This window comes from Syzygium oleosum, unplaced genomic scaffold (genome assembly GCF_021117445.2).
Source record: "Syzygium oleosum isolate NSW1041296 unplaced genomic scaffold, Sole_v2.1 Sole_v2.22, whole genome shotgun sequence".
NCBI lineage: Eukaryota > Viridiplantae > Streptophyta > Magnoliopsida > Myrtales > Myrtaceae > Syzygium > Syzygium oleosum.
Genome location: NW_026607506.1, coordinates 6,008,246 through 6,033,840, shown reverse-complemented (window position 1 = coordinate 6,033,840; position 25,595 = coordinate 6,008,246). Strand labels below are relative to the sequence as shown.

The window sequence follows — 25,595 nt, the reverse complement described above, 5'->3', positions numbered from 1 at the left end:
TTTGCATGACCAGAGGAGAGGTGGGACTTGCTAATTTACTTCTAACTAGTAATTTTCTTACCTCTTTTTATTTATTTATTGCTATTAAAATACTGAGAAAATTGATTAAAATATAGGAAATTTATATCTACGATATATGCAAATTAAAGCAGATTTATTTTCCTTATCCTTACCTTTTTCTACGGGTGGTTTAATATTATGCGATATCTATTCATATCTTTGGGTTCCAAGAGTTAGCTTCATTAATGAAAAGATAAGATGCCTCTCGAAATTTAATATGCAAACATGGGAATTTTTCTTCTGAATCTAATCATTCGAGAAATGGCAACAATAACATCTATATTTCTTCCCACACGATAGGGTTCGATAAACACGTTAATTACTTTGTGAATTTGAATTTAACCCGCTCGAGAAAATGACAAAAACAGAGTATTTTCGGGCGGAAAGCGATATTTTCATTCATATCTTTTTTCCGACACGTCGAAAGCCGATGAGAATTTAGAAAAAGTATTAGAAGAAATAAAACGGAAAAGGAATCCATCATCTCCAAGAGCAAAAGTATGTATTAGATGCCCCAGCCACGATACCTCAAAAATTCTTTTGCCCAACACCCTTTTCCTTTTTTCTTTTTTTTTTTTTTACTTTTTTCGCTATCGTCTTTTCCTTTTCCTGTATATTCCAAAAATTCAATAGTTGTCGCCGCGAATGATTGCCACTCGGCTCGACTTTACAACATATCGCACCACCGACCACACCATACTTCCATCACCAAGGAAATTCGCATAAATTTGCCGAAAGCATATCCATCCTTCAACAACCATAATTTATAATATCTTCAACAAATTTTAATAAGCTAATAGTTACTTTTGTTCCCCCCTTTTTTTTATTATTATTTATTCAAATCCCATTTCCTCATATTCCAAAAGCAGAAACCGAGTGCCCACAAAAGAACCCGCTAAATTGTCAACAAAGAGGGGCCCAAAATCTAGGTAAAACGTGCTATTTTTCCTTATTTTTACCCCCTCCCCCTTTTTTTTCATATAAATATATTTTTAATTCTCGAAGAGTCAAATAGAATATATATAAATTAATAAATACTAAATGCGAGGCTCGGTGAGGTGGGAGCGATAGGGACCAGTCGGTTTGTTCACGTCAAATTGAGACAAACTCTTGTGTGTGGGTGTTAGTTGGGCAAGTGACGCCTTTTGAAGCCGTGCATCGGATTATTATTATTATTATTATTCGTGCACGCTATTTATTTATTTATTTATTTATTGACGTGGACTTTGAAGACGCGGCTTGGTAGAAAGGAAGACGCGGTGTTGGAATTACGGAAAATAATATCATTTTGGAAATTTGAATAAATAAAATGCAATTTTGGGTATGATATGAAAAGTCCAAATTCACCTATCTTCTTTGGGGAGTACAACAAAACATTGACTAGCCTCTTAGCCTTCTGTGGGGGGAGGTCAACACTAAAACCCGCCCCCGCCGTCAAAAGGGGCCGACCGTTTTCATCTCGCCAAGTTTGATCAAATTTCTTGACCATGAATTTTGTAGCAAAGGCCATCAATCATGACCAAATTTAGCACCCCCAAATACACCGACTAAATTTTATGTAATCTCCCGAAAAAGGAAAAGAAAAAAAGGAGGAAAAAAAATCCACGGCGCCTAATTCGTCGCTGAGACGTCGAACTTTTGCTTAATTTTTTGTGGCATAGATTTGATATTTTCAAGTGACGATGATCGGAGAAAGAAAAGGGAAAATCGACAAAATTAAGGGTGAGCAATCGGGCCGGTTCAACCTCGGAACCGAATCGAATCGGTCTCGCTCGACCTATTCCAGGCCGTTCCAGGAAGAACCGATCCGGTGCTCGGTTCCGTACCCTACAACCGGCCTTTAACCAGTTCGGTTCCCCGTTCTTATGATAGATCCGCCGGTTCGGCTCGGGAATTGACTCTGAGGAACTCACCCGGTCCAGTTCCAAGGTCAAATCGATCCTGTACATCTTATTTTTTAATGTAAAAAAAATAGTAACTAGCAAGTAGGGAGAATGGAACCCGTGACCTCCAACTCGAGTCGGGCGCTTTGCTAACAAGATTTTACGAGTCATGGGCTAAAAGAAACGTAATATACGATATCAAATACGTAAATTTTTACAAAACAAACCCCGAGCCATCTCGGTTTCGGGCCGGTCCCGAGTCCAGGGTAGACTTCGGGTTCCGATTTCGAAACCGACCCATTCCGAAACCGATCGCTCCCTAGAAAAGACAAGACGACAACATCACGAGATTTCCCCTGAATATTTTTGAATTTCCGCAGGAATGAACGTGCTCGTGACGAAATGGAAGGCTGAAGACACCTTTAGATGTATCCGCAAATCTGGTTTTAATTGAGAAGAAGATGAAGGTCTTTGGCCGCGTCGTTGAACGAGAGGAGGAAAATTCCACGTTTTGTAAAATTTCAATGGAGACGATCCCCCGCTCCAACACGCATCGACACGTTCCTCGAAACATCTCCAACTCATTGTTTATTGACTTATTTAATTGACTCCTAATTACTCATGAATCGAGCTGGTTAGGGATGTGCTCTGGTAGCCATCCTTTTTACTTGGGAAGGGAAAGATGGAGAGTTTGATCCCTCATTTTTTCGGGGGGACTAGGGTGGAGAAGTTTAGTTTCGAATGTGGATTTCGACGCTCACATTTTATAAAAAGACGGGATAAAAGTTTGAGAGTGAGTTGAGAGTTAAAGTAGGATAGATCCAGAAAAAAAAAAAGAATTTTTTTGACAAAATAAACGAAAAAGCAAACTTCACAAAAGAAAAGGCAAAAGGACAAAAGGAATAATAAAATACAACGACACGCCTTTTAACACTGTGGATCCATTTTAGAGGGAAATTTTAAATTGAACTTCAAACGAAAAAAAAAACTCTTAAATTATGTCCGACTATGATGAAATATTTTAGAATTTTTTTATCATAAAACCCCAACTTGTACCGATATAACAAAAATAAATCATGTCTACCCACAAAAACAAATCCTAAACTCTGCTTATCGTGATACCATTATCCCGAATTTTTTATTTCGCGTCATCAATACCCTTAATTTTCATCGGTGCGACAAAAACTCTGGTACAATTTCGGGAGTTTTAGTGACACCGAAAAGTTGGGGGCGTTGGTATCGCCATGGGCATAATTTAGAGCTTTTTGACGACACAATAAAAGATTTAGAATATTAATATCACGGTGGGTATAATTAAAGATATTTTTTTTGTGGTATTTAGAGCCTTGATCATTAATTAAAAAACAAACAAACACAGAACTACGACCGTAACTCTGATTGCTTAGACGGAAAGGAAGTGGGAGATAAAAGACAGAAAGAGGAAGGTGCAAATGGATGTTGCCGTGTCCCAAAAAGTAATCGACGCAGCTTCTCCTAATTGCCGAACTTTAGCAAAATGATGTAAATAGTCCCTAAATTTTAGCTCAATATGTAATATAGTCCATGAACTTTTGATTTATTCAATGTCATCTCTTAATTTCAAGGATAATATTGAATATTTTCATATGGTTCAAAGAATAGATTAAACAAGTACCAAAAGTTCAAGGATCACATTGAACACATTAAAAGTTCAGGGACGACATTGTTCATTGGGCTAAAGTTTATAGATCATATTAAATAAATTAAGAGTTTAGGGACTACATTACATATTAGGCCAAAATTCAAAACTTTTAATTTATTTAATGTCATCTCCGCATTTTCATAAAGCGTTGGTTCATAAGCTCCACTAAGAGAAGGAGGCGATGAATGCCCGTTATTTTAGATGGCTCTTTTTTTTTGTCGCGCGAGCTTTCTCATGGGGTCGCCCCTTTTTGAGTTAGGTTTTCCGAATACTTTATTTCTCTTAATTGCATAAAAGAAATAATTTATGAAAAGCTATGTCATCTCAAGAAATTGGTAAGTGCGCTTGGGCAAGCGCATCTTTTCATGTGTTGTTTGGACATGTACAATACCATGGGATATCTCAAGCCATGTGATCGCTTTTTTGTTTTTAATGAATCTCCCAATAATGTATGTTGTAGCTTCCCGAGGACCTTTTTTTTTTATTTATAAAAAGGGACATTAACCGATGGAAAAGAGGAAAAAAAAATTAATAATCTAAAGGGATTTTTTTTAATTTCATTTTTTGATTTTGTATTATTTGAGGGAACTTTTGAGAGAACAATGTCACGCCTTGTATCAGGATACTCACCTTGTATTGATCATGTGCCATATTACTAAATAATGAAGTGAACGATGATCGAAAATGATCGGCGAAATTACCATGTTATTCGATAAATCTCTCGTAGTTTAAATCCATTTTCTTTTTCTTAAGGCCTAAATCACCCCTTTTGGTTCTATAATTTGCTTACTGTACAGCAGTTTTCACTTTTCAATAACAAAGTAGGACTTCTTCAATGTCTCAAGAGAAAATGAAAAGAAAAGGTAAAGAAGGAGATTGGGTTTCTGCAATCTTGGCACCACATGATGAACATGAACAAGCCACACTCAGGAGCCCAAAAAGGACCAAAATTAGCAAGAGTGACAATAAAGATCTCAACCCAGAATTCATTTCTGCCCAAACACGCACCATCTAAGGAAGAAGTTATCTTTTAAGGCAGTGACAATTGAAGAACTAATGTCTCGTAGAAACAACACCGGAACTGCCGGTTCTAATCGCCTGCAGTTGCGCCCAATGATCATGAACCTACAGACGTGAGTCTTGTTTCACATGGAATTAGTACAAATGCGTTGAGATCATGCTGAGTGTTTTTCCAATATCAGACGGATGTATATGACAAAGCTAAAGCTTAAAACTCACTCGAAACCATTCTACCATTTTAATTAGAGATCACTATCAATCTTCATGAAATCGAGAGCATGTCTAGAACAACACACGGAACATCTATCAACACAACATGTTATAACATGATGAACCATCAATATAGTGACCCAATCTCTCGACGTTTTGGAGTACGTCAACTCTACATTCTAAAAGCTTAAGCCGATTGCCGTCGCGCCTCACATATATGCCAACCTATGTTGTGCTTTTTTGGCCAAAAAGCCCCCCTTATCAGATCCTTCACCGAGAGAGACTGACCATAGGAGACTCTGGGAAATCTCAGAGGTTGACCCACAACGTCGAGTAAGGTTGACCCACACCAAACAAGAGCTTGTTGAGAAAGATCCCGAATGTCCACCAATGGATGTCACTTCCAAGCCCTTTCACCTTTCATTGTTTGAGGCATTAATTTTAGGGACCCTGTTTTCATCTTCGTATCTCAAAACACCAACTTGATTTGAGATAAACCGCCATACTAAAACCAATGCATATGCATGATGAGCCAATCGTATTCTGCATGCTAAAGGTCTTCTTTTACTCAGCTCTTGCTATTCTGTCAGGGACTACAGGTTCTTGAAAATGAATTCTACCTTTTCTTTTGTCAGAGAGATAAAACATTTCTGGACCCAAATCCACAAACCTAATGTAATTATAAATTATAATTGTTGATCTGGAGAGACTCGCGTACGAGATCACATGATCAATAGATACGATATACCTCATCTAGGCAGAGTCGAGTTATGGCAATAATTTGCAATGAGAGAGAGAGAGAGCGCACCACCTTTCTTGTGTACATTACTTTTCAAATTGAAAAAAAGAAAAGGTTTAATAGGCGTTGGATAGATGGTGAGGAAGGACATTAATGGAGCATTAAAATAGCCAAGAAAAATCCTAATCAAGATTCTATGAAAAATCCTAATCAAGATTCTATCTCAATAATGACTAGTTCATGTTGATTTTCACCAATTCAATTTATTTTCCTTCTTTGACCCAAAAAAATTCCTTCATCTCGTTTCATATATTCAATTGATTAGATTGCTAAAGCCCAAAGAAAAAAAGTCCTACTATAAAATTGGTTTGCCTAGCCCCGCAAGCCTTCCGAGAGTTTTTATGTTTCAGAAGTATTTTTGTGTATTTTTCATTTTTGTCTAAATGAAATGAAAGAAACTCTTTACCAACCCAAAATAGATATAAACAATATATATATTTTGCTTCCTCTCACATGTGATACGATTTATATATCATACTCAACAGGTATCAAAAACAAAAACAAAAAGCGAGGGAGAGACCATCCAAATTGTTTGGTTATATAATCCTTGTGTTTATTAAATAGGTGATATAATAAGCATGCCATCAGCTGGTGTTCTCTCCGAGAGTAAAGATGAAGCTTCTTCTTCTTCAACTATAACCACGAGAAAGATGAACTAGTAGGGTGCATGAGAGTGACTCTTCATCTTCTTTTAAATTCTTGAAATTAGGAGAGCAATCCACCTCAAATCTTCCATTCTCCCAACGACCGTCATTGGTCACAAACAGCGATATGGATCGTGTCAACGGAGTAACTCGAGCTCTTATTTAGTGTTGGTTGCGTTCAGCAGGTTTATGATTTTCAATGTCTTGAGAATGAGCCAAGCATGAGCATGACAAGACATCTAAACATGCACCTTTTCTTATCATTTTCAAAGAGGAAAGGGGAGCAGATGTCCCAGTTGTGAACAGACCCAAAATTTTCAGAGCAATATCATGCACTGATCATCCAAACTTAATCAAGAGAAATGTGTGACAGCGGATCTTAAGTTACATGAACACTACAAAAAGCAAACAAAACTTTAAGGGACATCAACAGCCCTAAACAGCAGTTATTTCAACTCTAACGCTTCACCGGAATCCAAAACGTGATATTTGTATCATGATGATCATTAGTATACATTAGAACTCCTTTAGTAAGCTTCATTCAGTATGTTCTTCGATCAAATGGCAAAAAGCCACCAGCTGTGCTTCCTCCGCTCCCAAATTCCCAAACCAAGTTGGACAGCTTTACTGCAGGTAGCGAATCAAGCTGGTTTCAACGAGTGCTTTGCCTCTGCCAACTGCTAATACTCCTACTTTCCTCTTTTCTTGTTTGCAGCATTCTTTTTCCTCCATGCGTCTCTCTTCTCCTCCCTTCAGGAAACCGAAGCACGCAAAACAATTATGTAGTAGAAGACTCGGCATAAACAAGAGAATATACATGTTCAATCAAGATCAACAGACTACAAAAATTTTGTTATATGCAATCACAACTGTCTATATATTCAGTGGAGAAAAATTCACGATCAAGCTAATAGCATATGCAAAATTCGACTTCTCCACATGAATAAGTTTGAATAGACAAAAGGCTCGAGACTGTTTTTACCTCATTTTAGATATTTCCTCTCTGGATGGGAATTTCCTTTTAGTTCTTTTCTCTCTGCACGAGACCAAAGCAAGCAAATATGAGTCTGTGGATGACTTGACATGAGCAAGAAAATTCATGATTCAAATTGACTACAAGCATTTCAATAAATCTAGTTATATCTGTCTATGAGTTCAGTGGAGAAAACATGCAAACAAGCTGGTGGCAGCTGTAAAGTCAACTCCTTCACATAAAAAAATACAAACATGCAAAGAACAGAGAATGCTTTCACCTTGTTTTGGACATTTCGTCTCTGGAAGGCCATTTCCCTTTGATCTTCTTAGAGCTGGACGGCGATTTTCTTTTCTTATTTTCAACATGACCATTATCCACAACACCTTTATTTCCCACAGCTTCTGTCTGATTCTGAGGTTCCTCGACTGTATCCTTTTTGCGGCTATCTTCCTCAGGCCCTGAAACTTGTTCCACTGTTTCTGATGGTTCGGTAGATACTGAAGTTGGCTTTGAATTGCTCATTTTCTTCAGCTGTCATGAAGAGAGACGAAGAATACACAAATTGTACTGTTCAATTACAGGAAAGGTAAACGCAAATAACACATGATATTATACAAAGATACAGAGCATCTTATATGCGGACCAACTTTCAGTCAAATACTCTGAACAACAAAAAATCTACTCATCCTATTCAAGATCCTAATTGAGTAAAGCTAATCAAATGACACTTTAACTAAGATAACCACAAGAAATGTACAAACACGTACCTTTGCCACAAAAAATCCGTCCATATTATGAACATGAGGGTAGAAACGCCTTGTCTTCTCCAGAGAAGGGTGAAACCGATGCTCCCTAAAACGGATAAACCTGGTGCAAGTGCGAGCATAATGAATGATTCCATTTAATGAATTGGTTACAACCAAGACCAAAAAAGCATACCCGGGACGCCCGAAGTCCAATCCACAAGGTACAAGTTTAACATCCCTCCTCTTCAAAGCATAGTCAATCACTGCTTCATTCTGCAAAATAGAAGCTATATAACATCCAAAAGGAGGCAAAATAACGTGAATATGTCTAAGAATAATACCTCCGGAATCATGATAGAGCATGTGGAGTATACTATATAACCTCCAGACTTTGAATTGGCATCTACCATGTCAATTGCCGCAAGTAACAATTGCTGCACAAGAGTAGATTAACCACATGAAAGAAGCTTTAACCAGTAGAGCCCTGTAAAGCTTTTTTCAATAAGTGATAATTTAGGTAGGTAAGGAAATCATAAGCTATAAAGCGACAAAGAAGACATGCTTGTCGCAAGCTTTCAGGTATTTTTCCTGGTATTTCATGAACTTCTACAAACAATCAGATGTATGCAACGAGATCAACTTTGACTAGTGAAATATTTGGGCGTCCTAATCCAAATGTGAATCAACTGAAACAACAATTAGATATGCCTAGAAGAAGTCATACCTTCTGCAGAAATGCGCACTTTTGTATATCTTCAAGGCTTTTGGAGGTTTTGACAGATTCGTCTTTCGATATGACCTTCAAAGTGTTAATAACACATTAGCTTAACAGAGCCATGAAACTAAAACATGGCCAATGAAGTGTGTACAGAAGAAGTGCAATCTAAGTATGATTTCTTACCCCAGTCCCACTGCAAGGTGCATCTAACAATACTCTATCAACTGAATTTAAACCCAAAATTTTAGGTAGCTGCAAGAGAAGATGCACAAAAATGACATCATCGTAAATTATACTGAATCAAAATACATGCTAAAGATATCTATTGTGTATAATGCATTCAGCAGAAATCTATGGAATCATGGATCCACTAGCAAAAACAACAGTATCACATTGCAACGGACATGCATATTGTAGATCTGGTCCACCTTTATATTTATGGAGAGCAGCAATTTTTTCCTCTTAACAGAAAGTCATATATAGCAGCAAAGAGTGGTCTGAGGATCAATAAAAGATTATTTATTTAAAATAAGTAGCAAAAGAAAGCCATCCAGAGTAATTAGTAACCAGATTCTTTCCTCATTTACATAAGAAAGAAACATGTCCATGTCCAAAACACGGCTCTAAAGCTTTCTTAATCTCAAGGCTCTGATAATCCATATCCATAAAATTATACTGTAATGAGGCCGGTTAGAAGACTGACCTCCTTCCCGTCATAATTGGATACTATTGTATTAGTCACACCCATCCGATGCAAATTAGCAGTAAGAGACTTCAGCCTTGGTGCCTTCATCTCATTTGCAAAAACCACACCTAGTAAAATGGTGCCGATAAATGCTGTCAGATTCACAAAATAGAGCATGCATAGATACGAAATCAAATTGCAACGAGACCAATAGTTCTTCCAACCCCTGGAAAAGGCAAAACTTCAGGCTTCCACTATCACCACTCACCAAAAAAGCCATACTTTCTTACCACCAAGACAACACAGAATGTGACGGAAGATCAAGTCAACTAATCACCAATGCCAATGGAGAATACACCAGCTCTGTTTCCTAGAGAACCAAATATCCAATTATAACTACTTCTAAGGAGGTTCATAGATATTTCTACGGAGGTCACGTACCCTAAACAGGCATTAAGGACTCGATCGCAGGAATAATTGAAAAAGAACAAAAAGTGAACCTGAAAGCAAGTGGACGGAGGATTGTGTGCTAGATGAAGATCAACTGCTTAGTTAACAATTAGGATATTTTCCTTATTACATTAGGAATCTTTCTACAAGAGTTGAAACATGTAGTTCTTATTCGAATTTGAATATAATGTTTTCAAGTTTTACTTGAATTAGGATATTGTGTTTCCTATCTTAGAGTTTCCAATATTATTTGTTTAGTTTGTTAAGTCTAATTACAGCAATTATTTAGTATTGAACAGTGAGATACAATTCTTCTCTTGGGTGAACCTTAGGAAAAGCTCAGGAAGGTTTTGGCGTCATACCTAGACTTTAACCTTTTCTTCCAAAATTTCTTTCCCAATCTTTTCTTCCTTTCTTTTTGGATCAGACTTTCCCAATCTTTTCAGTGAAAGCTTGTCTACAAACTTACATCAATTGCATCCATAACTTTCATGTGGGTACTCTTCACAGTCCAGAAGAAGTGTCTCCAGATCTAATTCTTGTCCAATCAGATTTTCATACATCACAGGTCCTCACAAAAGAAGCCCCATTCATTTGTAATAAGCTATAGAATCATATAGACACTTCTGATGCAACTTAAAACTCTATGCGCCATGCAGTTCACACAACAGGACTGATACTTTCATATCAATCATGACACCTTTAAATAAAGAATACACAGTAAGTTAGCTGACTTTATGATTTGAGATCCCATAAACAACCAAAGATAGGAATTAGGGAGAACCCATGTGGAGTTTCTTACAATTGCACTCGCCAGAAAGCACCAACTCAGTACTTCGCCATGTTATGGTAAGTTTTCATAAGATAAATGTATGTTTCCAAAGAATGTTTGATCAACGTGAAGCATATAAAACATACATGTCCAGCATATGTCTATTCACATTGATTGAATTAAAATAGAAGCCAAAACTTACCACTATTTTTCATCAGAGCTGCAATATATGTTGTTTTACCTCCGGGTGCAGCTCTGCATCATGTGAAGATTGCACTCAAATATTAACACATGTAAGCAAGATTGATTTACAAGCAAGGAATGTTATTAACCATAGACAAAGGAAAGATATAATGATATATTGTACTGAAATTCGTTAAGCAATCTACTGCGCCTCATCTTGCCTGTAGGACACACTAAAGTGATCCAACATGTGGCACCAGTTCAAAATTCCACCAATTAGGCAAACGATTGCACATTGCTACGCCTCCAATATGGAGTTATTCTCTCAATACTTTCAAAACTCAGGTTCTCAAAGAGCAATCAGAATCGAATTCGTTATTGAGACTAAAGCGAAAAGCCAGAAGCTTAGACATAGTTATATCAGGTACTTCAGAATATCTTACGCCATGTCAACAATTCGTTCTTTTTCTTGTGGAGCAAGTGCCATCACAGGCAAAAACGAACTTGCACTTTGCAGCTGCAAAATTTAAATAAGTCCTTATTGCATCACAAAGGATAATGCCAGAGAAAAACTCAAATGCAAAAACTGGAAAATGATCTACCATGTAGAATCCCGCCATATATTCAGGAGTTGCACCGATAGGCACTTGTGAATCGTAAACAACTAAGCCAACCTGAGAATCCATCAGAAAATACCGTCAAAGGATTGATAATGACATGTGATGAGAGGTACACAAAAAAACAAAATGAAAAAGATCCTGATGACTAGGTGATGCTTTACCTTCGACCACTTGCTTAATGGATCCAAGTTTACTCCTCTGTTAATTAAAACATCAGCCAGATCCCGTCTCCTTGTCTATAAGAAATGCAACAAATTTTTCATTAGAATGCAGATAATAAGAAGAGAAATATCACATAGCAAGAACACTCAAGAAAAAGAAACTACATTTTCTACCAGCAGGAATACTATCCTGACCACATCAAACGAGCAATGTTCCTCTTTTGTTTTACCTTTAAAGTATTTGTTCGTAGACATATAGGTCGAGGTTTTTCAAATGCTTCAATGAGTTCCATAAGCTCAACTGGCGGGAACATCTGCAGAGTAACAGAAACCAAAGCACAGAACACTTAGAGCGCAAAGTAGTTTTTTTTCCTTTTTACAAAGAAAAAAGAGTACTGAGATGTAAAACTGAAAAGAAAAATAGATAGGAGAGGAAATGGTATTAACATAGAAATATCATTCATGACTTCATTGTTTGTATTGATAAAGCAATTCAATCACCTCCATCAAAGTCCCAATAAGGAAGTCATTGTAACCATAATAGGAAGCTAGATCCCTTTTAAGTTGCTCAACATAGTCCTTCCTTGTTGTTCCCTCTTGCTTCAGTGCCTTAAGATTCGACAACACTCGAACAACTGACAGAAAATTCTCATGAACAAGACTTCAAAAGCCTGATAATAAGAAAAAAGTATGTAAAAGATATAATAAGCACATTACTGACTTTCTCTTATTCGCCTCTGCATATTTGGAAGATCGGGTGGCCTCAAAGCCTCTTCCTCAAGTTCCTAAATTACAAGGATTTGCATAGAGTAGGAATTAGATAATAATAAATATTGACTTACACATTCCTGCGGAAGAAATGTCACCACTATATCAAAAACATAACATAGATCAGCACAGTGGCAATGCCAATAGCACCTCACAAATTTTACGCAGGAGTCGCATAGAGAATAGAGAAGTACCTCCTTAGTTGGCAACCTGAACTCATCAGATTCCTCTTTGATGTTAAGCTGCATTTCGGCTCCTGCTTCTTCCTCTATCCTAGCCCTTTCTTCATCGATAGCTCTGGACTTCTGCTCGATATCCGACTCATCAGAATCCGAGCCAGAATCTGAGTCCTCGTCCAAACTGGAAGCTTCATCTGGTCAAGACAAATGCTTTTTAACAGCACATAATTGGGAACACTAAAGAGAAACGACACCCCATCTGAAAACACAAAGAAAGACCAAGGATTATAATCACGGAGTACACTAACCTTCATCCCCACTTCCTTGGAGGAAATCGTCGGCGAGCGGATCATCTCCATCGGAGGATACTTCGGAACCAGAATCACCACTCTCGTCTCCCTCCACCTCAAATTCTCCATGTTCTTCGACATCTTCACTCTGATCGTCCGACTCTTCGAGGACGTCATCTTTCTTCGAGCGCTTCTCGGCAAACAAATCATCCTTCAGCTTCTTCTTAGGCGGAGGCTTCGCCGCACCCGCACCTGCACCCGCACCCTTCTTCTTATTAACAGCCGGGGCACCCATCGATCTGCAAAACCATTCAAAAGCCAGGGTTTACACATAACAACGCCGGAAGAACATCTTAAACGGGAAAACAAAGATCGTACTCGAAAGCGATTTTCGCCAATCGAAGAAGAAGGGGGAGGGGAGCCTCAATGTGAATCAAAAAAGAAAAAAAGCATCTTTCGACATCAACTGAAGCCGCGAAGAGTGGAGAGACAAGCTCCCAAACTCCAAACTTCAACTCCCCCGAACCACAGAGCATCGCAAGCACAAAAGAAACGATCGAAACAGCGAGATGGTGGTTCCTTCATCGTCCGCGATCGCGTTTTTTTTTTTCTCTAACAGAACCCAAATCAGCGATCGCAAGATAGAAGGGCCGCCGATTCCTTACTCCGGCGAGAACTAAATGCCGTTCAAACGAACGCCATTGACGGTGCGAAGCTGGAGAGGGGGCGGCGAGAATACCTGAGCTGAGCTGGGCAGGGCAGAGCAGAGCAGTCGTCGGCGGCTACGAGAAGCGGCGGAGAGGGTTGGAGCTTCTCTGATGTCGCCGGCGAGCGGGTTTAGGGTTTATTGGTGAAGCGGAAAAGGGCTTAGCTCGTCCGCGGCGCAGGTATAGGAGGCATTTGGCCGAAATTCTATTTAGATAAATTAGTTTTTATTTTTTGGGGTGGTCAGATATTTAGATAATAAATTAGTTGTTTTGAGATTTTTATTTGGGAAATTTTTTTTATTCTTCCGCGCGCTATATTATCGTGTACCTTTGGGGTTCGGCAAAGTCTAGCTATCATGGTGGGACTCTTTTATTCATTTAATTTTAGTGATATTAGTATACTCTAATTCTTGCCACTTATAAAAAGTGCGATTCAGGCTCCGTTTATTCGTGAAAAATGATTAAATTGAAAAATATTTTCTCAAAATCAATAACTTGCATCGCTTACAAAAATGAATAAATAAACAATATTTTCGAAAAAGACTTAAATTATTGTCAATAATAAAAATATTTAATTATCAATATTCTTCACATTTCTAATCTTTCTCCGGTTATGATGAATTTTGCCTTTCATCTATGGTTGTTATTCGTTGTCATAATGCTTTCGCTTCTTCTTTATATATGTATAATTCTCCTTGCATTTACTACTTTCCCTAACATGATGCACCTTGGTAATGGATGCAAAATTCAGCTTAACTTGATTTTTCGGTTCCTCCCAATTAGGATTTCTCTTTCGAATTTTTATAAGCAACTAATTCGAAAGATGTCATGTCACCTAACTCCATTATAAACCCCAACAAGAATACTACAAAGTAGAGGCATTTTTTTGAAAGATGTCATGTCACGTAATTCCGGTACAGAAATAGAAATGCACAAGTAAATTGCGAGGATTATTTCCTGAACAGCGAAAGCTGAAGCCTTATTTCGGGAAATAATTCTATTTATATTTTTGCTTAACAACTCACAATTTCCTTTTGAAATAAGAAATTCTCTAGTTTTTTTTTTGTTTTTTCATGACACGAGCGATTTTTCTTTTTAGGGAAATTAGTTGAGAAATAGGGCAAGCACCAAAGCCCAAAACTTGAGATCTATAGTGTTTGTTTCTCGTTGATTAGTTCCACGATGACTTTCTTGATCGCCTTTTCTTTTCCTTTTGATCACGAAACCGAGAGAGAAAGATGAATGGGAACACGGGGGAATATTTTTGGGGTCTATCCGTTACCAAAATATGTTTTTAGAAAATTATGTGAAACTTCGGGCCTGACCCGAACCAGACCGAATTGGCTCGGTTCTCGCCAAAATGCTCAGCTCCGGTCCGGGGGCTAGAGATAACGGGCACAAAGCCTTCGGGCCGGTCTTATATTTTGCCAAAAAAATTGGCCCGCCCGACCCATTATCATCCTTAATAAGTACGACTGCAGAAGATTCCGGGGATCATTGCTGCTGAAAATTCGAAGTACCGACTTTATTATGCGACACAAACATCGGATATTGGTGCAGTCACTAGCAAGCGTAATGCCTGAAGAGAAGTTTTGTTTAAGGAGTTGAAGATAGTTAAAGAGAGAGCCAGCAGCTCCGCTTTAGGACAAGCTCAAATTGTAACGTATCATCGCATAACAGGTATGAAAGCTTCCCAAGAGTCCTATTGACGCTAGAAATAAGCCTATCACCCGTAAGTTATAAGAATGCGGGTCATTGAGAGGATTTATAAACAAGGGAATGGAATATAGCTAACTACACTAGGTTGCTCTGTCCAAAGATCCAGGAAATATCGGAGCTTCATGTTTTTTACAAGCCTAGAATAGAAGCTGTCTGAAACTAGACTAGAAGGAGCATCCAAAGGTGAAGAGACTTCTTGCAAGACTAAGTTGCACGTGATTAAAAAGAAATATTTCTCAATTCAAAAATTGGAGAAGTGAAACTGGTTTTGTAGGATCTCGGGTTTCCAAATTACTAAAAGACCGAAACAAGCAAACACCGTCGCTTTCATTTTTTTTTCAGACCTGAATAAGAAGGGAAAAGAAAAAGAAAATTTAAGCCAATTCGTGTCTTAAAGATTTTCAAAAAGATAAAAAAAAAAGAGTGATATGGGCTCGGCAATAGACAGATATTTTCTTATTGAAAACAATGCAATAAAATTGCTTTTGCATTGTAGAAATATTAAAAAGGGGACTGGTATTTGAAAACTGGCAATGAAAATGCAAACCAAAAATATAAAAAATTCAAAATATTTTCTAGAATCAGACGCATCCATGGTGGAGCTTAGCTCAAACTGTAAGTTAGAAATGACATGTAGCCCTAATATTTTAAACTTCCGGAGGAGCTAAAAGGAAACCTTATAAGCCAAAGCTCAATATAGGCTACTGGCTACTGCAATCTCTCTTCTGCGTCTTTCATTCACAATGTGCACAGATCAAATGCTTAGTTGGTTCTGCAGTCTTAAGGGTCGGATCAGATCCCCTTTTACCGATCGGGCTTCTCCCTCCAATGAACTCACTTTCACTTTCATCCTGCTCCTTGTAAATGACTACTCTATGGAAAAGAAAAAAAACTGTCTTTTGCGTCCACCACCACACTATATCGTATTCATCCAATAACATCAGAGTCTCAGGCATACCCATCAGCCATACATTATGCCAGGAAAAATTAGCAAAAACCAGCACAAGCCATTTTACCAATAACAACTTCATACTCTACCGATGATGAACCATGCGTTGGAGTTATATAAGAAACAAATACTTGTCATCTCTTGGACAAACCTAAAATGGGGAAGGGAAGTGACAACAAAAATGGGGACGGGATATAATGGATTCTCTTACTAATTCTAGAAAGAGGGTTTTTGATTTGCAAAAGAAAGGGCACTCGGTGAAGCTAGATCTTCTCTTGTGCTCCTCCATGCGGACAGCAGAGGTGAACCCTGGCGCCAACTAGTGGACAGTGAAAGCCCAGAAATCCCAAATGGTCACTTGAACAGATCTGGATTCAGCCAGTCCCTGCATCAAGAAAAGTTGCAACCACGAATTCCATCATACGTCAAAACTAAGGAGTTTTTCTTTTGGCCCCAAATCTACCATGAAGTTGAAGAACAGTAGGGGGAGAAAATGTGAAAATGGGGCTTACTTGCTTATGTCATCAAGATGGTCATCAAAGTCGACAACATCTTGCCATTTTCCAGATGACATGTAATCCAACAGGACCACATTTGCAGATGGCTCCTTGGTAATTAACCGGTTACTTCCATCTGATGAGACTAACTTCCAGTTCTTAGATGAATCCCGTGTGTAAAGCTGATATGACAGGCGAAAAGTTAATTTGAAATTTTGAATATGCTAAGTTGAAGAAGCAGAATAGCTTGTGTTGATGTTATACCCATACTGACCAATTAATTTTCAGCATACACAAAGCTTCATTATATCCGCAACAAATGGGAGAAACAGACAATGACCAAAAAGGCAAAGAGAGGAAAAAATTGCGTCAGACACCAGTCCAACAACTCTATTATCTCCTCTCTATGAGAGGTCGGAACAATACTTTTCAATTGGATGACATCAACATTAACACTGCTAAAGCACAAACTGATACACAGAGCCGCAAACAAATTCCATATAGATTGACTAAATGAAAACTACTGATGCTTCTGCACAAAAACAAAAAAAGACTACCCTCTCTACCAATTTCATACATGCAATGGACTATGCAGTTTTATACAAAGGCATGAAGAGAGTAGCGGAGTAGAAGGAAAAGGCAGTGAAATACTGGAAGCCGGAAACTCGGGAAAAGCATGTGTTATTTATTGCTTTTGGCTTTGAAGAAAATGAAAGAGGAAGTGTCAAAAGAACTGCGGTCAGAAGAGTCAGAACTACCACCTCAAAGATTGTCCAATTAACCTAGAGATAATTCTGTCTCTGAATCTTAACATACTGATGAAACGAGGATTTCACATTCCTTTATCACAACAAATGAAACCTTGCAGAGAATAAACTCGACTCGAGTTAAACAAACACACCAGACACCTTCTCTCATATCGTGAATGGTCCAATGACAACCAGTTGAAGACTGACAAGAAGGGCAGCAAAGATGGAGAGGGAAAGACAAATATCACATCTTAAATGAAGACCCAAAATCTCTCAAATTCGCCACGTGAATCTTCTATGCAGAGGAAAACACCGCTAACCTGCATGACAGGAGACCGATCCTTCCCGTTCGACAAAGCCACGAGCTTCTTATTATCTAACTGCAAAAATCAACCGAACACATTACAAACAACCTGCGAAAATACCATCATCGGCCAAATGCACAGCAATGGTACCTACCAGAAGTACTGCGGCCGGCGGAAAGTAACGAAAGATGTGGTCTCCAATATTTCTAGCAATGCCACCAAGCTCGGAATCATCGTACCTCTCGTTCGCATGAAAGTACCCCACTATGCTCATCCCTTTCGATCCATAATACTCCTCTATCTGGATATGTTCAAGCAATCGAATCAAACAACCACTTAATAATTCAACTCAAAACTTCCCGAATTCCACGATTTACTCACAAGAATTTGGAATGACACTTCAACTAATCAATTTCCAATCCCAATCGATCAATTCCAAACGAGGAAACGCCGCAGATCCCGATTTAGGGTCACTATTTCTGAACGAATCGAACGCCCACAGAATTGCGAGAGAATAATCTCGCCAGCGGATACTACAACCCAACCATCTTACAATTTTCAAAGACCCAATTCACCCATCACCCGATCGTTTTCTCGTGCGATCAAACCTAGACGTGACAACCACTTCGAATTCGACCAAGCCGGAAAAGAGAGGGAGAGCTTTACCAGGAGGAGGGAGATCTCGAGATTGGGGAGGAGGCCGAGGCGGGAGTGGAAGAGGGGGACGGCGTCGAGGACCTCGACGGCCTCGCCCCGATCGGAGTGGCGGCCGAGGAGGACGCCGTTGACGGCGGCGGTCTTGTGCTTCAGGGCGTGGAGGACGAGCTTTATGTAGGCGTTCTGAGCGATCTCGTACCGCAGCTCGCCGCTTGCCATGGCTCCGACGATCGACGTCGCCGGCGAGAGAGGCGAGGGGAGAGAGAGAGAGAAGGGCGGTGGATGATGGAAGCGACGCACAGTGGAGAAAGCCGAAGTCAAGCCTAACTAGCAAGCAGCGAGCACGACAACTTTTTCCTTCGTTTTTTCTTTTTGGAAAATGACATTTTTTTTTTGGTCAAAGGAAAATGACATTTGAAATGGTGTCTAACTTTAGTTCAATATTTAATGTAGTCTTTAAATTTTTAATTTATTTAATATGGTCACTGAACATCAGCCCAATGTATATGTGGTTCATGAACTTTTAATTTGTTCAATATGAACCCTGAAATTTTAGTACATGTTCAATTTATTTCTTGGACTATATATAAAATTATAAATATTCAATGATGTCCCTGATCTTGAATTAATTGAAGCACTATATTAAACATGTACCAAAAATTTAATGACTATATTGAACACATTGCATATTGAGTCAAATTTCAGGAATTATTTGTATCATTGTCCTTTTTTCAGTTATTATTGTTCTTTTTCTTTTTGTCTATTTGGGATTCTTTTCTCCTTCTTTCTTTTTTATTTTTAAATTTTTTCCGAATTTCGAGATTAATTTTCGAGCATGTTTAGATAGGCTTTTATTTTATTACATTTTATTATAATCTAAATTCCTACGGCAAATGAATTTTAAAATTCCTTTTGAACCAAATCACTCGATATTTTTATGATATACAAATATTGATGCTTAAATTTATATATGATTTCTCATAATTCTAAAACTTTGATAATATTATAAATTTCGGCGAAAAAATAAAAAAAATACAATATTTTAGCTTTTGCATAAGTATAAATAAGGATTAATATCACGAAAAATCCCAAACTAGTACATATATGACAATTTTATCCTAAATTAAATTTTTGATCACAAAAAACCCTAAACTGGTACGTCCGTAACAAATTTACCCTCCGTTAGTTTTCGTTAAATTTACTGTCAAATTTGTTAGTTGAATGACATATGGCAGTTGACGGATGTATCGGTTTGGGGTTTTACCCTCCGTTTGTCACAGGTTTTTTTTTTTTCCGTCAAACGTTTGTCACAAGTTTAGCAACTTGTGATTTTTCGTGGTATTAATTCAATTTAATGGAGGGTAAATTTATCATAAATGTACCGATTTGGGATTTTAAGTGGTCAAAAAATTAGTTTTGGGTAAATTTGTCACACGTGTATTAGTTTAGGATTTTTCATGATATTAATCTTCTAAATAAATTGGGTTGATCATGAATGTGGTCACTATTTGTCATAATGTGTTGGCTAGAATCCCTTGTTAGTTGTTGTGAATAACTGATTTTCCACCTTAAAATTCTTTACAGCATAAACAATAATGCGTACATATTCATGGATATGTACAAAAATTATAAAATACGGATAGGCCATACTATATTAAAATAATATGATAGACCATGTAATTAATCATGAAATTACGATTTATTCAGCTAAAATGTGCATGTGCTCAGTAAACAAGCTTTTAACTCGAATGTAATTGATAAAAATTGCCCTATATCTGATTTGAGTGACTCTACCTTTACTTTTTACCTTTTTCAAATCATTTTTGCAATATAATTCTTATTTATTATGAAATCTACTAAACCATTCAAAATTATACAGAGAAGTGAATAATGACATGTAAAATCTTAAATTTTTTTTTTATATTTCTCAAGTTTGAATAATATCTATTTTGTGACGGAAAACCTAGTAAGGGTGCGTATGGCAACGATTCTATGTCCGGAAATTGATTCTGCTCAGAAATGATTCTTTTTTATTCTGTGCCAGGGAATAATTTCTAAACATTTGAAGGCGTTTAGTAACTGCCCAAAATTTCTATTCTTAGAATAGAAAAAGAACAAAAATGCTTTTGGTAATTACATAAAATTTCTTTTTATTAATAATATTTTGAAATTTTTAATATATATATATATTTTTTTTTTTCTTCCTTTCCTTGGCCATGGTCGGTCGCCGGCACCGGCGACCAGCCACAGGCCAGGGCCGGCGAGGGCGTCACGGCCCTCGTCGTCGCCACCCCCGGCGACGGCGAGGTCGGCCTCGCCCGGCCATGGCGAGGCCGACCTCGCCGTCGCCGGGGGCAGCGAGGGCCACCCTCGTCGGCCCTGGCCGGTGGCAGACCGGGAAGAAGATGAAGAACAAATAAAAAAGGAAGAAGAAAATCAAGAAGAATCAGAAATGAAAAAATTGTTCCAGAATTAAGATGCTACTTTTTTTGTAACTCTTGATTCTGTTCCAAAACTAATTCAAACAATTTTTTGCAAATTTGTGCCTAAGCACAAAAAATGTAACAAATGGATTTATGTTCCCAAACTGATTCTGGGAACAAAAGAACAGAAATTTTTACTATTTGGCAACTTGCCAAACGCCCCTAAGTGACTTTTTTTTTGCTAGAAATAGTAAGTGACTCTTTCTTAAACAAAAGAAACTAAACCAGCAAGCCCTTGTTGCTGTATTGAAAAAAATCAATGAAGATGTATGATACGAGATCCAATTCATATTAGAAAGATTTCATTACTGTTGGAAACGGATTTCCAATACCATACACGAGAAAACGCAGAAAACGTCCCTAAAATTACTTGAATCACTTATCGAAAGGTACATCACGCAACGGAACATACCTAACTTTCCATAGATCAAACGCACGTTTGCAACTTTAAGAGAGTTCTGGTTTCCGTTCTTCAAGCATATGAGAGAATGACTGAGAGCGAGAGCGAGAGGAACCTATTCTTTTCTCTTGAGAAGTGAAATGTGAATGATGTATGCACGCCCTCAAGAGTTGCATCACGTTATATAAAAAGTAAATGACTGCCAGGCAGTTATATTTTTTATAGGTAACTGCCTTTGGTGGTTACCTATTCAAATTGTGGGCTAGGTTAGCCCACATGGGCGGGCGGCCTACCCATTTAACCATCATCTCCCACTCACCCTTGATAGGCTCTCTCTCTTCTCTGCAAGGTTCATACCAATAAATAATATGTGCGAACATCATACTTTAAGGGCCCGTTTGGTAACGTGCCAAATAGTGAAAATTTCTGTTCTTTTATTCCCAGAAATAGTTTGGGAACAGAAATGCGTTTGGTAAACTTTTTGTTCCTCGGCACATTTTTGCAAAAATTTGTGCCGAGAAACAGTTTTGGAAGAGAAACAAGAAGTAAAAAAAAGTTGCTTCTTGTTTCTCGGCACAATTTTGAGAATCAGTTTTTTTTCTTTTTTTTCATTTCTTATTTTGTGTGTTGTTCTTCCTAGCTGAGCCGGCCGCCAGTCTCCGGCGGCCGGCGATCGGCTCTGACCCGGGGCCGGCGAGGGCGTCACGGCCCTCGCCGGCCGCCGGCGGAGGCGAGGGTCGCCCTCGCCGGCGAGGGCGAGGGCGGACCCTCGCCGCGCTGGGCGAGCGGCCTCGCCCGGATCGAGCGAGGCCGAGCCTCACCGTCCGTCGCGACGGCGAGGTCGGCCTCGCCCGGAGACGGCGAGGCTCGGCCTCGCCCGGATCTGGCGAGGCCGAGCCTCGCCGTCGCGACCCACGGCGGCCGACCTCGCCGTGGGTCGCGACGGCGAGGCTCGACCTTGCCGTGGGTCGCGACGGCGAGGCTCGGCCTCGCCAGGATCGGGCGAGGCCGAGCCTCGCGTCTCGGGCGAGGCCGCCTCGCCCGGCGGCGAGGGTCCGCCCTCGCCCTCGCCGCGAGGGCGACCCTCGCCTCCGCCGGCCGCCGGCGAGGTCCGTGATGCCCTCGCCGGCCCTGGGCTGTGGCCGGGCGCCGGCGACCGGCCATGGCCAAAGAAGAAAGTAGAAAAAAAAATTAAACAATTCAAAATATTATTTGGGAACAGAAATTTTGTGTAGTTACCAAACACATTTCTGTTCTTTTCTACTCTAGAAATAGAAATTTTGGACATTTATCAAACGCCTTTAAATACTCAGAAATTGTTTCCGGGCGCAGAATCAAAAAAAATCATTTCTGTTCAGAAATAACGCCCGGGCACAGAATGGTATTCATGCGCACCCTAAGAGCTCATTGCCATACATCTATTAGGAATACATAGCAGCTCAAATTAAGCTGAACAATTTAGAGTAGATCTAGTATACAATACCCTAGATCAATCGATCACATTTATATCTCTTTTGATCTCTTTAAGTATGATATATTGTATTTACAATTATGATTAACTCAAAATAATCATAACTGGTCGACCTGTGAATACAATACTAGAATGCGACGAAAAAAAAATCGATCTTTCTCCTTCCTTAAAACTCTCGATTGTAGTTCAATTTGTTTTTCTAAAAATGTCCCGTTAGATCGAATCAATTTATGATCACTGGTAACATTCTAAGATAACAAATATTGAATAGAAATTTTGAAAATAAGTAAGAGTAGTGTGGAGCTTAATTAAGAAACTCTTATCCTCAATAGTCTCACACGGCTTAAAAGTTGAGATTAAAACTTTTACCAACTCTTATTGATCATCACATGGATACGCATTATGAAATATTAACTCCTTTCCCATAGACCGTATGTCTTTGTATTAAATACCGTACAGATGACAGTTTAGATATTCTCAATGTTTAATTTGAGTTCACAAATCTACTCTATTTAAAGAATCTATCAAAACTCACGTCTGGCATCAAAGACGGATAAAGTAAAATATGTTGGTTATTTTACTATTGCACATAATAAATATTATGACCTCGTCTTAACAATTTGTAGAGACGATATATATATTTTAAGTTTGAGCTCTCAATTATCACTAAGATAATAAGCTTAAAATTATCTCATCTCTATTTATCACACAGTAAATAAAGGTAAATACCCGTGTGAGTGGACTAATCTCTTATCTATTTGACATACTTTCTTAATATAATGCACTAAGCATTAAGATGCATAAATGTCAGATAAACTCATAACAGAAAACTTCATTAATGGTGAACACTTAGGAAAATTACAATATTCAGTACAGCAACCTCTACGCAGTCCTATGGAAATCATATCTAGGAATTGGCTTTCATCATAGGATCTGCTATCATTCTATGCTAGACATGTACTGCAAATTCACATCTCTTCGTGCAACTATATCCTTGACAAACTATAATTGATATCTATATATTTGATCTTGCAATGAAATTTGGGATCTTTAGTGTAAGCTATCGCTGCTTGGCTATCACAATTAACTAATAATGAGTTTGTAGCATTTTCAGCAACACCTAAGTGATCCAAAAATCTCTAAAGCCAAACACCCTCTTGTACTGTCACAAATTTGGCTTGCATCGTGGATAAGGCTTTACATATTTATTTCTTACTGCTCCAAGATATGGAGCCGTTATTCAGCAAGAACACAAATCCAGAAGTAGATTTCCTTTCATCTAAATCTCCTCCCTAGTTAGCATATGAATAGCCTTCAATGTGACACCCCATAACGTTACACACGACATGTGTCCTTTCCATTTTTACTTATAATTATAATTATGCATACGGAAGCACAACAAACATTTAACAGCATCCCTAACAAGAAAATCGCATGAGTTTCATAATATCTCATAATATACATATCTTTAACTTTATATATGCACTAGTAGTTATTATCACTACAAAATACATAGTTCTGGGAAAGGTCAGGGTCACATAACACCACTACACCCATACTAACCAAACCACCATCCAACCCAAGGGTTAATAGACTCCGACATCATCTCGTCCCTTCTATCGCCATGTCCAGGGGACTATCCTACAAACTGAAAAATAAGAGGTGAGCCAAAGCTCAGTAAATGAAATCTCTAAGTCTAAAGTAGGAGTTCACCTTTACACCCCCCCTGGCATAACAATCACAAACATTCGGAACAACATAATCAATGCAAGAGCACACACCTTACCTTCTTTGCAAGTGCTTCGCACCAATGCATGCTATTATCTATTCAATGTACACGTGTGGCATACAATTTCTTGATGCATCAGTATCGTTTGGTGCCTTATTAACATGCATATATTTATACTCATGAGTATGCATCATATTCATTGTTTCATCATATCCTGATTCGCTGGTCTTCTCAATTCACGGGGTATCTCAACTCCGAGGCATCCCATAACATCCGACGGGGCATCCTGATTTGCGGAGCATCTCAACTCCGAGGCATCGTCGCTACGATCTCGTGGACGACGGAACATTTTCATATCATTATTTACATTTCTCATACACATAATTATGTCAAAAAATCAGCATGAGACACTCACATCATTTCACTAAAAAATTGTCATCACATCTTAGCGAAACAATCAAATACCTCTTAGGAAATCTATCAAACATCTCCTCGGTTAAACGATCCAATTCAAGTGAACACGAAGATTTCACATATCATTATTAAAATTTACCAACACTTGACAACAATGGCAAACAAAATATCACAACCATCAACCAACCAAGTCAAGTACTCATTAGAACAACCTAGCTTATCGCTTAGAGTTTTCACTTACCTCAATTAAAAACTTGGACAACTCAAGACCCTAACCACTTTCAAAGCAAGATAAGTAAACAAAGATTAACATATTTCAATTTCTTTATCAAACTAGTTAAAGAAAATATAATAGAATCCACCAAATCACCTCATAAATTCTTGAAAGATGGAATTTTGAAGCTTTTACAACATACAAATAGAATCTTTCCTTTCACACGAAAGATTGGATTATGAAAATAGAAGAGGATAGCGATAGAAGATCTCTCTCTCTCTCTCTCTCTCTCTCTCTTGCAAGAACAAGTTGAAATTCCTTTTTGGAAGCTTGAAGACATATGGAGGTCTTTTTACAGGCTAAAGGAAATGAAACCAAGATTAAAAATAATGATAACTTTGGTTTAAAATCATTATACCTAAGAATAGAAGGGTCTATGTTCCAATTGAAATGCTT

The 25,595-nt window shown here is 38.4% G+C and overlaps 2 protein-coding genes across 2 annotated transcripts; both read right to left on the bottom strand.

The window, feature by feature from the left end:
* Positions 1–6,611: 6,611 nt before the first annotated feature.
* Positions 6,612–13,726, bottom strand: LOC115689406 (26S rRNA (cytosine-C(5))-methyltransferase NOP2B-like). The gene is made up of 19 exons (XM_030615425.2): positions 13,585–13,726; positions 12,864–13,144; positions 12,571–12,749; positions 12,330–12,393; positions 12,110–12,243; positions 11,839–11,922; positions 11,609–11,683; positions 11,430–11,501; positions 11,271–11,344; positions 10,847–10,899; positions 9,441–9,550; positions 8,921–8,989; positions 8,744–8,818; positions 8,361–8,453; positions 8,213–8,292; positions 8,041–8,140; positions 7,551–7,804; positions 7,280–7,333; positions 6,612–7,047 (listed from the first exon to the last, which is right to left on the bottom strand). Exons 2-19 carry the CDS (start codon positions 13,138–13,140, stop codon positions 6,987–6,989), a joined length of 1,908 nt encoding a protein of 635 aa, XP_030471285.1. The 5' UTR covers positions 13,141–13,144; positions 13,585–13,726; the 3' UTR covers positions 6,612–6,986.
* Positions 13,727–16,281: 2,555 nt separating this feature from the next.
* Positions 16,282–18,763, bottom strand: LOC115689408 (ER membrane protein complex subunit 8/9 homolog). The gene is made up of 5 exons (XM_030615428.2): positions 18,438–18,763; positions 17,926–18,072; positions 17,787–17,846; positions 16,733–16,899; positions 16,282–16,605 (listed from the first exon to the last, which is right to left on the bottom strand). The coding sequence occupies exons 1-5, from the start codon at positions 18,645–18,647 to the stop codon at positions 16,575–16,577; spliced, it is 615 nt and encodes a 204-aa protein (XP_030471288.1). The 5' UTR covers positions 18,648–18,763; the 3' UTR covers positions 16,282–16,574.
* Between the last annotated feature and the right edge of the window lie 6,832 nt (positions 18,764–25,595).

What these genes read in the sequence shown, in the direction of transcription:
- LOC115689406 (XM_030615425.2), bottom strand. Translation starts at nt 13,140, where the DNA reads ATGGGTGCCCCGGCTGTTAATAAGAAGAAGGGTGCGGGTGCAGGTGCG. An exon ending in TCAGGTTGCCAACTAAGGAG is followed by an intron (nt 12,394 to 12,570) that starts GTACTTCTCTAT and finishes CTTGTAATTTAG; the next exon opens with GAACTTGAGGAAGAGGCTTT. An exon ending in GAGGAAATATCTAAAATGAG is followed by an intron (nt 7,048 to 7,279) that starts GTAAAAACAGTC and finishes GGTTTCCTGAAG; the next exon opens with GGAGGAGAAGAGAGACGCAT.
- LOC115689408 (XM_030615428.2), bottom strand. Translation starts at nt 18,647, where the DNA reads ATGGCAAGCGGCGAGCTGCGGTACGAGATCGCTCAGAACGCCTACATA. An exon ending in TCGAGATCTCCCTCCTCCTG is followed by an intron (nt 18,073 to 18,437) that starts GTAAAGCTCTCC and finishes GAACATATCCAG; the next exon opens with ATAGAGGAGTATTATGGATC. An exon ending in CGCCGGCCGCAGTACTTCTG is followed by an intron (nt 17,847 to 17,925) that starts GTAGGTACCATT and finishes TGATTTTTGCAG; the next exon opens with TTAGATAATAAGAAGCTCGT.